This window comes from Buteo buteo, chromosome Z, assembly GCF_964188355.1.
Source record: "Buteo buteo chromosome Z, bButBut1.hap1.1, whole genome shotgun sequence".
Lineage (NCBI taxonomy): Eukaryota > Metazoa > Chordata > Aves > Accipitriformes > Accipitridae > Buteo > Buteo buteo.
In genome coordinates, this window is record NC_134204.1 from 47258573 (window position 1) to 47273692 (window position 15120).

General features: G+C 38.5%; 1 protein-coding gene across 14 annotated transcripts in view; it reads right to left on the minus strand.

Moving 5' to 3' along the window:
* The window catches only part of CDC14B (cell division cycle 14B), a 49425-nt gene that overhangs the window by 20836 nt on the left and 13469 nt on the right, over nucleotides 1-15120 (minus strand). For all 14 annotated transcript variants that reach the window (XR_012648865.1, XR_012648863.1, XR_012648864.1 and 11 more), the window contains exons 5-7: nucleotides 6840-6916; nucleotides 2380-2446; nucleotides 885-947 (exon numbers count right to left, since the gene is read on the minus strand). Coding sequence is in view for 7 of the 14 variants with exons in the window: in XM_075019745.1 (XP_074875846.1) it covers nucleotides 885-947; nucleotides 2380-2446; nucleotides 6840-6916 (207 nt within the window). In the remaining 7 variants the exon portion in view is untranslated. The remainder of the gene's footprint in view (nucleotides 1-884; nucleotides 948-2379; nucleotides 2447-6839; nucleotides 6917-15120) is intronic.

Consider the following 15120-nt stretch of genomic DNA (forward strand, 5'->3'; position numbering starts at 1 on the left):
GCTTTTCCTTATTGTTTCAAAATACATGCTAGATAGAAGTGATGTACAATATTTGCCAAAGGAAGTTATGTTAGTTGCCTGCTTTCCATTCCATTGGGAGGATGCCAGGTGCTCTCAACCTCACTTTTCTTGCCTGTGTTCTCCTCTTTCTAAATTAAGAGTTTTAAAACAACACAAATGATGCCCTTCAGATGAAGGGAAACTTCCAATTTTAAATTTTTTATAGGTTTCTAAATTATGACCTTGGCCTTATCTCTGTTGACACTTTAAATTGTGACTTTTCAGATTCTAAGAACACTTAATTTTCTCTTTACAGATAACTGGCAGCTTTGCATTTCTGAGACTGCATATAGTCAAGAGTTGCAGTCCTTCATTGTCTCATTTGTTTCACATGCCCCAGAGTTAATTTTATAGGCTTGGAGCTTTCCAGCCCTGTCTCCTTCTTTACCTCAAAGAGTGTTATTATACTTTGCCATGTGTTCACAGATACATACTTTAATTGCTCTCCAGAATTCAGTTAGACTTGGACTTGTATGCCCTTGAGTTTCTCATCAAGACTGCTCAAGAATATGCATGACCTCTAAAAGGTGGCCAAATTCCCACTGCCCGATCATCTTCCAGGGTTTTAATAATAATGGAAAAAAGTATTTATTTCCATTTTGGTTTCTGCTTTCCCCCACATGTTTGAGGCTCACTACACTTACATCTGAATTTTAATATTCTCTCTCTGATCACACACCTTTATTTAACAATCAAAGTTTAAAGAGACAAACTAGAAGTGGAACCTAATACTACAAAAAAAAAAAAAAAAAGCACATATTATAAACAATCAGCTTAGCATTAGTAACAGCAAACAAACCAGAAGATTGATACTGAACACTTACTTCATAATGCTCATATTCATTTACATCAAACTTATTGAAATCCAGGAAACCATATTGCAAAGCCTAAAATTCAGAATACAGCTTTTAACAAAGACAACACCTTTTCAATGGAGACAGTTTATCACTTTTAGGTTACTGAAAGTGCCTTAATACCCGTTCTACTCTTTCAGAGAGATTTCTTTACATATTTGAAAAATATAGATAACTCAGTCTTGGTTCAAAAACAATTTGAAATTTTTAATATAAATTAATTTCGACAAGCAAATCCACTCTTATATATTTTCATCGAATCAGTACAAAATTCCAGACTATAGAAGCATTCAGTCTTTTTATTACTGCTAAGTGTACAAAATAAAAAAGAGACTGGCAAAAAATATCTACTGAAATTATGAGTACATTCTGAAGTCTGCATTCAAGGATTGCAAATATTTTTGTGCATGAATGCTATTTGGTCTCTTTATGATGCTAATATCTTCACTGACTTTAAATTGTTTGCAGACACAGTCCTAAGCAGATACTAATGTGGTCCCTGATGTCCCATAATTATCCACAACCATTACCTTAATATGGTATAAAAAATGTAAACATTTGGGTAACTGGCAGTTTACCCACTTGTTAAGTCAGGAAACACAAACACGGATAATCTCATATCTCCAGATATTTAAAATACTACATTCTAATCTCCTCTTTCACTGCATAATCTGTAGTTTTCCTTGCTGTTCACCAGTACTAAGAAGAATAGTAATTCAACACTCTTGGCATACAAGCAGCCAATATCAAGACATCCAAAAAAGCTGAAAATCACAAATCTGCAAGAAGCTGACTTAATGAGTAAAAATACCAGTATCTGGCAGAGATACCCATAATACAAAAGACAGTAGTAGGGTAGAGAGCTGCAGAATTCCCCATTTCACTACTCACACAGACTAAAAAGAATGCATATAAATTCCCCTGTCCTTCAATGCCATATTACTTCACCTCTGTATTGCTATAAAACACTAGATTATGATAATTTGTAGTTTAAAAACAAAAAGCACCTGCCTCATAACATTTTTTCTATTTCTATTACTAAAGCAAAACTTGAAGTCATTAGCGCATGCTGCAAATGCCTAAAAAGTATCACTAACCAATTCAAAGCCACTTTCAAAGGCTATATTCAGCCTAAAATATAACACCAGGGGGCATATAATAAACCTATCACACAAATCTTAGGGATTAGGTGTGTGAATTACTGTCCTGAAAGATTACTCAGAATAAAACTCAGAACTCCCTCTTTAAAAATCTTCACTAGTTGATTATATAAGGTATTGGTTGACTTCTATGGATGCTGTATCTGGAAGTTTTGTTACAATGCATAATATGTAATAAGCTAGGCAACAATCAGAAAATCTGCTACTGCACAGCTCTAATTGGATCCTAGCTTTCTAAGCCTTCTTTTTCTGCTAGGCAATATTTAGTTGACCTTTTGCAATACAAAAAATATTGTTTTACTGACCTTGTTTATTGCATGAAAACAGTCCAGCAATGTCAGATGAAAACTGCAAGTACCAAAGGAAGCATCCCTATAAGATATGATGACCAAACCGGTAAAATTATCCCATTTTAATCCAAGTGAAAGCAACTGAAGATACTTCTCTAAAACACCTTTAAAAAACTGCTTCAAGATAATTAGTATTACAGTGAAATAATTATGCCAAGTGATTACTTCATGTCCCCCACTTTCCATCTAATAATAATAACAGAACATAAGTTATCTTAACAGATGATCCAAGAGTAAGATTACTCCAGGTAGTTTTGGTAAAGCTGAACTATTCAATTTCTGACATGAACATTGAAAGTGGCATATTTCAGTGTTCATGTCAACAAAGGACAACACAAACTCCTTGTGGCAGAAGCTAATGCCTAAATCGGTATCATATTCTAACATACAATCTTAGAACATTTTCTTCTGAAGTACACTTTCAAAGAAGTCAAATTTTAATATACTGCAAGGTTTTTCTTCAAATTCCATTTAAAAGAAAAGATGCTGCACACATGCATTCTATGTATATGTGAACAGCATCTTCTTACTAAAACTGTCAAGATACACATTTATGTAGATATATTAAAAGACTTCCCTTAAGATGCACAAAATAGTTTATGCTTAAACACAAGGAGAAACTGGTTTTCATTAAAACCTTTTCTTTCAGCTACAATTTTTTAAATTCCTTTGATCCAAGAATGGCATGTGCTTAGTATGTGACCATTATAAGATTCCATAAGCACTGCAGACTAAGCATTTTGAATAGTCAATTCAAAAAATAAATTTAAATTGAATCTACATCAAAGAATATTATGTCTTGGCAGAACACCTTCTTTTGAGACCATGCAGCCCTTAGCAGCAAAGAATCATTGATGTTTCAAAAAAGTAAAAAAATATATCATGTTCAAATTTCAACTGAGAGGAGGAAGAACTTCTGAAGAACCTGGATGGCTGACTCTACAACTTTTTTGTATCCTTTTCCTCTCTAATGAATCGGTGTGAAAGCTGGGGGAAAAAAAAGGCAGGAAAAGGAAATAACAGAACCCTATTCAAGTGAAAGAAAGAGCAGGTGAAAGTGACATTGTCTCTTAGGCCACCTGACCAGGAAGAACAAGTGGATCAGGCCCTCTACAGAGAGATGGGAGCAGCCTCACATTCACAGGCCATGGTCCTCACAGGGAACTTCAACCACTCTCAGATCTGTTGGGGGGGCAACTCAGCAGGACATAAACAATCTAGGAGGTTCCTGCAATGAACTGGTGACAGCTTCCTCCTCCAGGTGATATGGAAGCCAATGAGGAACAATGCTCTGCTGGACCTCATACTCACCACAGAGGTGCTCGTTGGGGAGGTGAAAGTCAAAGGCAGCCTCGGATGCAGTGACTATGAGATGGTAAAGTTCAGGATCCTGAGGGCAGGGAGGATGGTAAAAAGCAAGGTGACAGCCCTGAACTTCAGGAGAGCAGACTTTGGCCTCTTCAAAGATCTGCTTGGAAGAGTCTCATGGGATAAGGCCCTGGAGGGATGATGGGCCCAAGAAAGCTGGTTAATATTCAAGGATCACTGCCTTCAAGCTTAAGAGCAGTTCATCCCAATGAATATGAAGCAGGCAAAAATGCCAGGAGGCCTGCATGGATGAACAAGGAACTCCTGGCTGAAGTCAAACACAAAAAGGCAGCCTACAGAGAGTGGAAGCAAGGACAGGTAACCTGGGAGAAATATAGAGACATTGTCTGAGCATCCAGGGATGAAATTAGGCACAATAAAGCCCAAGTGGAACTGAATCTGGCCAGGGACGTCAAAGAAAATGTGAAGGGCTTCTATAAGCACATAGGCGACAAAAAGAAGACTAGGGAAAATGTGGGCCCATTGCTCAATGAGACAGGGGACCTGGTTACACAGGACATGGAAAAGGCCAAGGTACTGAATGCTTTCTTTGCCTCAGTCTTTACTAGCAAGATCAGTCTTCAGGTATCCCAGGTCCCAGAGACCAGGGGGAAAGGCTGGAGTGAGGGAGATGTACTCTTGGTGGAAAAGGATCAGGTCAGGAAACACTTCTGCAAATGGGACATACTTAAGTCCATGGGCCCTGATGGGATGCACCCCTGAGTGCTGAGGGAGCTGGCTGATGTCATTGCAAGGCAACTCTCACACTGATGACACAAAACTGGGAGGAGTGGCTGACATGCCAGAGGGTTGTGCCGCCACCCAGAGGAACCCTGACAGGCTGGAGAACTGGGCTGACAGAAGCCTCGTGAAGTTCAAGGAGGAGAAGTGTAAAGTCCTGCACATGGGAAGGAACAATCCCAGGCACCAGTACAGGCTGGGGGCTGCACAGCTGGAAAACAGCTTTGCAGAAAAGGACCTGGGGGTCCTGGTGGACACCAAGTTGAACAGGAGTCAGCAACGTGCCTGCCCTGTGACAAAGGTCTACAATATCATAGACCACATTAGACAAAGTATCACCAGCAGGTCGAGGGCAGTGATCCTTCCCTCTCCTCAGCACTAGTGAGGCCACACTTGGGAGCACTGTGCCCAGTTCTGGCCTCCTTCGTACAAGAGAGGTATGGACATACTGCAGAGACTCCAGCACAGGGCCGCAGGTATGATTAAGGGACTGAGGCATCTCATATAGAAGCAAAGGCTGAGGAAGCTGCGACTATTCAGCCTGGAGAAAAGAAGGCTCGGAAGGGACTTTATCAATGTATATAAATACCTGAAGGGAAGGTGCAAAGAAGGTAGAGCTAGGCTCTTTTCAGTGTTGCTCAGTGACAGGACCAGAGACAATGGGTACAAACTGAAACACAGGAGGTTTGCTCTGAACATCAGGAACCATTTTTTCTCTCTGAGTGTCACTGAGCACTGGAACAGGTTGCCCTGAGAAGCTGTGGAGTCTCCATCCTTGGAGACATTCAGAACCCATCTGGACATGGTCCTGGGCACAGAAGTTGGACTAGATGACCTCCAGAGGTCCCTTCCAACCTCACTGTGATTCCGTAAGTGAAAAAAGAAATTCTTTGCATCCTGCTAACAGAAGTTTTTATGTTGATAATGACCCTAAGTAGCAACTACCTGACTGACTTTTTATTGTTCTACAGTAAGGTACTGGTTTTCGCAGAGATGAAGATGATCTTAAAGGAGCGGAGCCCAGACCAACATCTCTGTTGATCATTAACGTAATCTGAATTCCTCTATTTGCACCAGGTTTAGTTACACTAGTAAACTCGAGAAAATGGTAAAGTTTACAGACACTTCAGCAGACTGTATTCTTTATCCCAAAGGCTGGACATGTCTTCAGAAGTCAGCTCTCAGTAAGTCTTATTATGTAACACATCTCTGCATTTCTTTCAGTAGTGCTGTTCAAGTGATGGTCTGGGAATTTGGGCAGGGTATATGACCTGAGTAAAAAGCTGCTATCTCCATCACCCACATACACCTCTTATGACATTTAGAAACAAACCTTACAGTCTTCCTAATAAGGACTTTTGTTCTCCTGGGAATATAAAAATGGAATTTAAAAGTGAGAAATGGGATGATGGAAATACACAAAGAGAGGTGCTACTACACCATTATACTGTGGTAATGGCATGGGGGAAGTAATAGAAATTCAAATCATCAAAAGCCCATCTCTTGGCAAGAGAGCTAGAAAACACAAACAAGCAAGGACTGAATTAATCACTCCATAACAATATATGTGGGCAGTAAACTTGCCTCCTAAAGTTTTTTGGCCACTCTTTTCTGCATACTGTGGCAGCCAATGGAACACTAGTTTAGTGTTTAGTTCCAACTTTTAGACACTTGTTTGGAAGAAACTAAGAAGTTGTTCCTCCGCCTGACAGATCAACTTTATTTGCTACCTTAAGCAGCAGAGCATATACCACAAAGAGAAGTCTGTGGTCTCAAACAGCTAGGATTACATTCCCTCAGGGTAAAGCAACCATGAACCAATGGTTTTACACACTTCCTCATTGGTAAAAAGAAATACTTTAAAGTTATGCTAAGTCATATGAGGTTAGCTAGCATTCTTTATGCACAAGACAGTCATCGCGGGTTGCTGCATACATTCAACAAATGGGAAAAATGGAGTGCTAAAAGTATTACATTACGAGCCATTTGTGATGAATGACAGATATTTTGATATGTTTAACTATCAACTACTGGCACAAAACCAGACTGTCAAGTGAGAAGCAACGGAGATCAAAAAGCTCAACAAGAGTGCATACAAAGCAGCGTGGCTCCTTCACCTTCTGTCAGTGCACTTTAATACCAGCTGCTAACACCCCTGTTTAGCAGTCTGCACTTAAAGCTCAGGCAGTGAATGTGTCATGTGTTAAAACCAGCACCACCCCCACCACCCCAAATCAGTACTGATAAATGCTACATTCTTCTTCAAAATATCAAGGTACGAAAAGTTCTAACAACTTGTTATTTACCTGAAAGGAAGATATGAAACACTTCCAGCCAATATAAGCCTGTACACATCTTCTGGGGATTCTCTCAGGTATATTATCTATTTTTGTGGAAAAAGACAGAAAACAAAATAAAAAAATTATTTTAAGATTGATATTAGTAACTTCAAGTCACTTGTTTACTATAGAAGGCATAATTAATTATCACAGAGCTCAAATGCGATGGGAAAGAGTGGCATCAAGAACAAATGTATGCAAGTGTGAAACAATAGAACTAACATAAGCGATATAAAATACTGGTCAACCTAGAGGAATATATATTTTTTAAACAAAATTTATAGATTCATGCAGGAGTTGTTCAACTATAGGCTAAAGTGAAAAGCTTCTGTCTGTATGGATTCTTCCATGTTTCTACTGCAACTCTGCTGGACCAGTTTGTAGATAATTTTTTTTTAATTAAGCTTTCAAGATGTAAATCAAAACACAAAACCTCACAGAGATATCAACAAAGCTATGAATCATCTGGTCTACAAAACAGTGTGTACCCTCAGCAAACAAGATTAAAACAGTAATTTGTGTATGTTTTGATTTTCCTACAGCAGTACATTTGCTTTATTCCAAATCCTGTACTTCCTCCTTTGTACTTGTGAACCAGTATCTAGTAACTAAATCCAGATGCCATAAAGAGAAAAAAAAGAAGAAATCTGTAGCTTCAGAAGCAAAAACCTAAGAACGGAATGAAGTACCATACTTGAAGCACTGTATCAAACCTTCTACTGTCAAAAACACTCAGAAAAGAATTCACAAAGGACCAACTCACAACAAATATCCATATGGTCTTCCATCACAACATGCCTGATCCCTCTTGGATAGCCTCTAACACTAAGGTCTCCTTAAAGAATACTGTTGAAACTCCTCTTTTATGCAAATCAGGTTTTCCAATCAAACACCATCCCCAGCATGGCCAGGAGGTAACAACTGTTAATAACAAGCTGCCATTACATTAACAGGTAATTTCAAGTGAATATTTTTTCTTTAAAACTGCATTAACTAAGCTTTAACACACTACAGAAAGTTATTTTTTGTCATTAACATTCAGTAAAATTATTCACATCTCTTACATTAATGACCTTTTTCCTTAGAGGTTTTTTTTGTAAGTAAGAATCCTAATGAATATTAATTAAACATCCACCAAAAATCTAACTGTGGCATTTTTGCTATCTGCTGCTTTTGACATTTTTTTCTTTTAAAAGGTGGCACTGCCTTTCAAATTTCTTTGATGCTGCTGCAAAGCCAGTTTGAACAAATGGCTTAACATACCTTCAACATCCTCTCTACACATACACACATACACATTCTTGTGAGGTAGAGAATCAGAGGTGGAACAGACCTTGCTAAAAAAAAAACAAACCAACAAACAACCAAACCCAGCCTGAAACACATCCTGAACAGACAGCTAAAACATACATGGTAACAGGTGACCCCTTTCAATTTTCCTCTGATTCGATTACTGTGTTAAGTATTTTCTGAGCGTTCTTCCTGTGCAATTAACAAAACCAAAGAAAAAACCGTCTGTCTTGTTTTAAGTAGTTTAGTTAAGTAATGAAAACTGCATGTTTTGTGTGTGTGTGTTTGCTTTCACTGGGGAGGGGTCAGTGACTTTTGCATTAATATTTGCAAGCATACACCTGGAATAGAAGAGAGACTTAAAAAGCCCCCAAAATATCACTGAATAGCTGCTCCTCAGATGCCAGAGTTCTCTTTCTATTCTGCAGGCATACTCATTGCCTGAATTGGATATAAAGGTTATATGCCAAGAAATTTCAAGTTGTGTGCTTTGATATAGTCACACTTTGCATCTTGCAGCACAGTGAACACATATTGCTAGCAACCTTATAAATCTAGCACTGCTTATCAGAAAAAGAGCCCTACCCCAGAAAAACTTATAAACCACAGATATGAAATGGCATTAGCAAATAGAAGGTAATTAAACAGCAGAAACAGAGTTTGTAGAAACTAATCAGAAATTTGTAGAAATTAATCACCCAGAAAAAACTTGGGATTCAGTGCTGTAAGGCTGGGTAATATACAGAGAGTACTACTTCTATAACAGGCAAGTAGAAATGCAGCTAATACTAGCTAATCCTGTAAGTGCATGTAGCTCAGAAAGGCCAAGGATTTCTCCCATATCTCAGCTGAGCTTTTACCAGCTTCTTATGGCAGAAGCATTTGTTTGCAAGTGTAACAGCTGCAAGATGCAAGTTTTTTCCATAACCTTAAGTGTTGTACTAAAGTAAGTCTACATAACATTACAGTATACTGAAACGTTAGTTCCTAAGCACGAACTTCTGAAATTACATTACCAGTGAAGTTGCTAGAAACACCATTTTAACATACATGCATGTGCATATGGACTTTCCTTAACATAGTTATATGAACACTTGCTACATACAAGGACACTTAAAAAAAGCCAACCCGATTTTGACACAAAAATCCAATGTCTACCATTGTTTACTATATACAAAAAGCACACTGCAAGAAGATGGCATTTTTCAATACGCACAAGCTACTAAGCAGAAATATGCAGTACTTCCCGTACAACTGAAGCAATATACAGTATACTGACTGAAGAAGGAAGCTCTTCAAGTTGGATTTCTCAGAATTTTCTGAAACAAAGAGAGATCCTGCTACACTTCGGTTGTGACACTACTACACACACAAGATAAGACATGTGAACAGTTGCAGAGTCAGCAGTTGATGAAATGGTCAGATGGTGTTCTCAGTTAAAAGTGCCTTACAGAAAAAATTAGGTTAATATGAGGATATCTGGACAGGTGCAATGGTGTGGAGTACTTCAAAAGGGAAGAATGGCATTCAGTCTCTGCATAGAATGGGAAAGACCATAAACAGATACTTACTTCACAAGGAAAGTATCCTGGCAGTAACATAACACAAGAAGCTGTGACAGTCAAAGTAGAGACAGGGTCAGTTTCTGTCACAGCTTAAGACCATGAGAGAGCTGGAAATCTTGGATGCAAGCAAGGCTGGATGGAGGCTGAACATGGGTTGGCCTGGGTTCAGGTTATGGGTGAACCAAATTCCAGATATGGAAACAGGTAAGACTGAAGGAGTGAGGGAAGGAGCAGCAAAGCTCAGGGGAGCAACAGACATCAAGGCAGCAGAGGCCATATATGCATGAGGAAGTAGTGTGCACCAGCAGAAATGCATCTCTAGACTGACAGCCAACACTGAAGGCCTGACACCTGCACTATACACTTTCAGCACCTCTTAACCTTAACAGCTAGTCCTAATCTGGTCCTGTGGACTGAACACCCATTACCTGTTGGGACTGCTCCTAGGCTGCCCTGTGAAGTGAACCAAAAAGCAGTGAGCTGGGTTTAAGGAAAGATTCACTTCAAAAACATACTCCTGACACAAACCGAAACTGTTACAACTATATATATAAAACTACATATATAACTGTATATAATACTATTTCTGACCAGAAGGAGGCCACTAAAGCCTTAAGGATGAACAATTTCTTTGGAATGATGTGGGTGAACAAACTGCAAAAGAAAGCCAGTAAACAAGAAAGGAGAAGTGATCAGAGAGACCTGTAGCAGACAGAAGTGTTGAAAGACGGAAGGACTTTCTGAGGCAGTAAGCAGAACTGAAGTTTCAGAAAAAAAGAGAATGGACATGTTGATCTGATGAATAGCAAAACAAAGATGTATTTGTAAATTCATGAGGTATGTACTGGGGGAAGGAGGGAAAATAGGAAAACACATAACTTCCAGAAATCAAAATATACAACAGCTGAAACCAGTTTGTCCAGATGCTAATTCTGTTTCTGCTGTGCTTTCTAAGATGACAGAAGCTTTCACAAATAAAGTTGTTTTCTTAAGTTAATGTCAATAAAGCAACCAACAAGAAGTACAATTATAAAGTTGAAAAATATCAAAATAAATTGCAAGCAATTATATTAACTGTTATTAAGCAGAAGCAGGCATTTTCTGGCATAGTTTTTGTCCATTCTTGTATATGCAAATGGAGAGAAGTCTATTAAAATTTTATATTGATCTCCCAAGGGTCTCCTTTCCTGCAGGTCAGGCAAATATTTAAAAAAAAAAAAAAAAAGGCAGGCAGCTTTTTAAAAAAACTTAGAAACTACAGCAGACCTGAAATAAATAATCCACAAGTACAGTTGCATTGGTTTTAGAATTTTCCTACAATCATACACAAGTGGAGGAGGGTGTACATACACATCTACATACACACACATACACAAATACACACGGAAAAACTCTTAAAATCCTTTATAAATTTGTTACTTCAGTACTTCCAGGAAAATTGTTACTATATGGAACTGACATCTTTCAAGCCAAAATAACATATCATTTTATTATACTATGTAACCACTCATATACTCACAGTTTAGAAATTTGCTTTCTTTATGCACAGAAAAAAATATCCTACTGAATTTCAAAATACAGCCAGAAATATGCAATTAGCAGTTGAACCATTAACACTGCTCTAATCATCCTTTTCATTTAGGACATCTGTTTCTAATTAAGGGACTGTAGGCAGCTCCGTGAATGGTCAAGAACCATCCAAGCGTTGAGTACTGGGAAAGGTGCACTCAAGCACCGCTCCTGCCAACATCCCTGTGTAGTCAAACAGCTGCTACAACTTCCACTGAATAAAACAGAATGGCTTGCAGGACTAGGTGACCCAGTGTTTATTTATGAGCATTTAAAATCAACCATAGAATGAGAGTTCTTTTAGTAAGCTATGTTATTGTCAATTCATATTAGTGTTTTCAAAGCAGCCCTATTTTTTTTAACAAAGGTTTCCTAGATTAGTGTTACGATCATGAAGATGGTATTCACAACAGGATTAAAAGTATTCCTGGTAGAAAAGGAAAGGAGGCTCTGGTTTAAAAGGCATCTTAATCTTCAATATATGGGATTGCCAAGTGAAATAGTAATGATGCAAGGCAAAACACGTTTGATAATAATAATCTATGACATAACTTGTTGCATTTTCAGGAAAATTAAATAGGGAATTTAAATAAGCTGTACTGTTAGAAACTCTATCAACTCAAGTCTGTAAACAGCACTTTAAATTCACATCTATGATGTACTTAGTGTGATCAAGTTTATCCACCTGCTCACCCTTAACTGCAAAATCTACTTAAGGTTGCTACCTAAATCACACTTTTTACCCACCATGCTGACTTAAAAGCAAGAAAATAATGACATGATTCATTTTAAACTGCTTACAAGCAAATTTAATGTGATACAACTGTGTTCCAAAAATATCACTCACCTAAAATAGCCTGAACTGCTGTAAATTGCAAATAATCACAACCCACCCATTCTGAACAAATACAAATAACTACTGTGTGTGACCAGACTCAAACACAAGCTCACACAGATGCATAATTTTACTAGAGCTTAAAAGCATTAAATACTTCATTTCATTAAAACCTCCATTGGATATACTAGTCAGTTAATACATTAAATTTTGTAGCAATATTCCTTAGAAGAAAAGGTTAAATACAGCAAAATTAAAATACAAATATATTAGAATGAAAAGCTTCCTGTAGGGATTTGTGGTGTACTGAAGAAACGCACATGTGGCCAACAGTCCCTTCATTAGCAGAAACACAGTCATTACGTGGATAAAAGTGGCAGAGAGGAAATAACTGCCTGTCTCTGGCAACTCTGTTCATCATAAACAAAAGCAAGAAACCTCCAATTAGCTTTTAAACAGTGGAGGAGAGATATAGAAAACCCTATTAGCTGGGAACTGGCTGGGTTGGGCACATCAGTACTTCACGAAAGCTAAGAAAGCAAGCTAGTACTATAGTGAGGGACCCCCAAAGAACAACCTTTCTCCTATGGAGACAAGCAGTCTAGTAAGAACATCATGAGGAAGAACCTAGTAACAAACAGCTGGAAAAGCTGCCATCATGAAGACTAATCATGATTTCCCAAATACAGTTCAGAGAAGGTAGCTTTTTAGAGGACACAAACACAGAGAAAGCCAAAAAGACTCCAGGCAACTTTTGCTTAAATGAAGGGCCAGTACTTTGACCATCTCGCCTCTGCCACTCGCTTGTCAAGCACAAGCACCTCTCACCGAAACATAGCTGAGGGCAAAGACAGTTTACCCACCCGTAATTTGAGCACTGCAGCACTTACCCATTTACCACCACTCAGCCTGGACCACTAAACAAACAGGTTTGCCTGCTTTTCCACGGCTTAGCCAGAGATAATTCTGCAAATGCCACGGTAAGAACAGAGCAGTTAACATCACACAGACTGGTGCTAATTGCTTCTGCAACCTCCAGCTTCTACCCAGCATTAGGCCCACAGGTAGGAAGGACACTAACAAATTGAAAAGGCAAAAAAAACAGTACTACAGATCAGAACAGATGAAGGAAACGCTGCTTACCCTGAAGAAAGAAGATGAGAAAATAGACAAAGTACAGAGATGAGTCCTGGAGAAGGTGACCTGAATTACAGCAGTTCATGGGGTGGTACCCTCGGAGGGTCACCCTCCAAGTACATAATTAGTGCCAGGCCTGAGAAAAAAAACACTGTTACTAAGTTAATGCAGCCAAGGGGAGAGGGGGGAGCTTGGGAATTGGGTTGGTAGGGCACAGAGGGTACATTTTCTTTCTTAACATAGAAGGAGCAATGATGGAAGAAGCAGACTTTCCTCACCCACAGCCAAGTCCTGGTGAAAATCAAGAGAAGCCACTGTAGAGATCAACTCAGATCACTGCTGCTTTGGTAGAGTGGTAAGGCCTGAACAGTGAAGATAGCTTCCAAGGAAAAGCAATTTTTCTTTAAAAAGTGAAGAACAAAGGTGGGGTTTCCCTCCCGCCCCCCCTTCTTTCCCCTCACCCCCTCCGCCCAAATTAAGTATAAACATTCAACCCCAACACACGGAATTCTGGCTACCCTTTGTGTGGCTGAACTTGCCAAATCTATGCTAATCTACACACAAGAGTATTATTCTCATTATACAGTATATCATCTGTAAAAATGAAACAAAATACAGAATTAAAATAGATGGAAGATGAACAATAAAGGTATTGAGATCTAAATTGTTAAGATTTACTCTAAAAAAAATCATATTTTATTCTAAAGCTACATATATATAAATGTATTTGAAAACTTTGTTCTTCACTGTTAAGACCATCTTATACTGAAGAGCCCTGTAGCTTGAATTAGGCTGTGATGTCACATCAAAGTACACCTGGAAGGAAGCAGCAGATGCAGGAGAGGGGAGAAAGAAGTGTGTAGCCTGGAGAGTTCAGAAACTATCTCCACTGAAGAGGAAAGAAAGAGAAGTTAGATGCAGGTGAGAGGGGAAAATGCTGAAACACACCAACTGTGAAGAAAAGACTGGGAGCAGACTTTGTAAACCAGAACACTAACAGCTGCCCTTACACTTCACCTCAGTTAATGAAGGCTTTCCTGATTTCCTTAGTAGTCAAAATAAGCATATCCCCACATGATATATACATACACACATATATATAAACAAAAGGTGATGAATGATAAACCATGCTAATATATCCCAATCGCTTTAAGCAGAAGTTAAGTAATACTTTGTTGAAGAATACAAATTTAAGGTCAACAAGCCCTTAAAATGAAAGGCTTGGAAGTTGCTAGCATAAAAATATTGAATGTTTATGAGGACACACAAGTTCCAGAGAAGAACTAGTTATATACAGTTCATTATAGTTTTATAGTTAAAATGTGACTGCATTTAAAAAAAAAAAGAACAAAAGCACAAAGCACACACTTAACTGAGTCTGTGCTATTCCTGAAAATGTGGCAGACTGTTATTTCTAAGAAGTAACTTAAAACACCTGCATCTACAGAGCACCTTGCACCCAAAACTATGCTTAAGTTATCAGAGGCCTTACAACACATGCAGACAAGCACTATTTTCATGACTAACTCTGTGAAGGCTAATTTCCCTTTCTCCTTCCTTGCTCTTCCCACCTGAACTCCTCCAACCTGATGCACTGCCATCTTCAACCTAAGGTAAACTGTTGAAATGGGAACCCACCATGAAGCTAAAAAACCAAAATCAAACAAGAAAACACATTCAACCCACAGAAAACAAAATACAGTGGCAATCTACCACTTAGACTGTATGGGATCAGAAATTAAATGATGATACTCAGTTCAAGCAACAAAGAGCATTACCACCACACATGGTCTGATTAACTTAAATTACAGAAGAGCTTCTTAAAGTTTTGACGAATAGCTGGATGGATCCT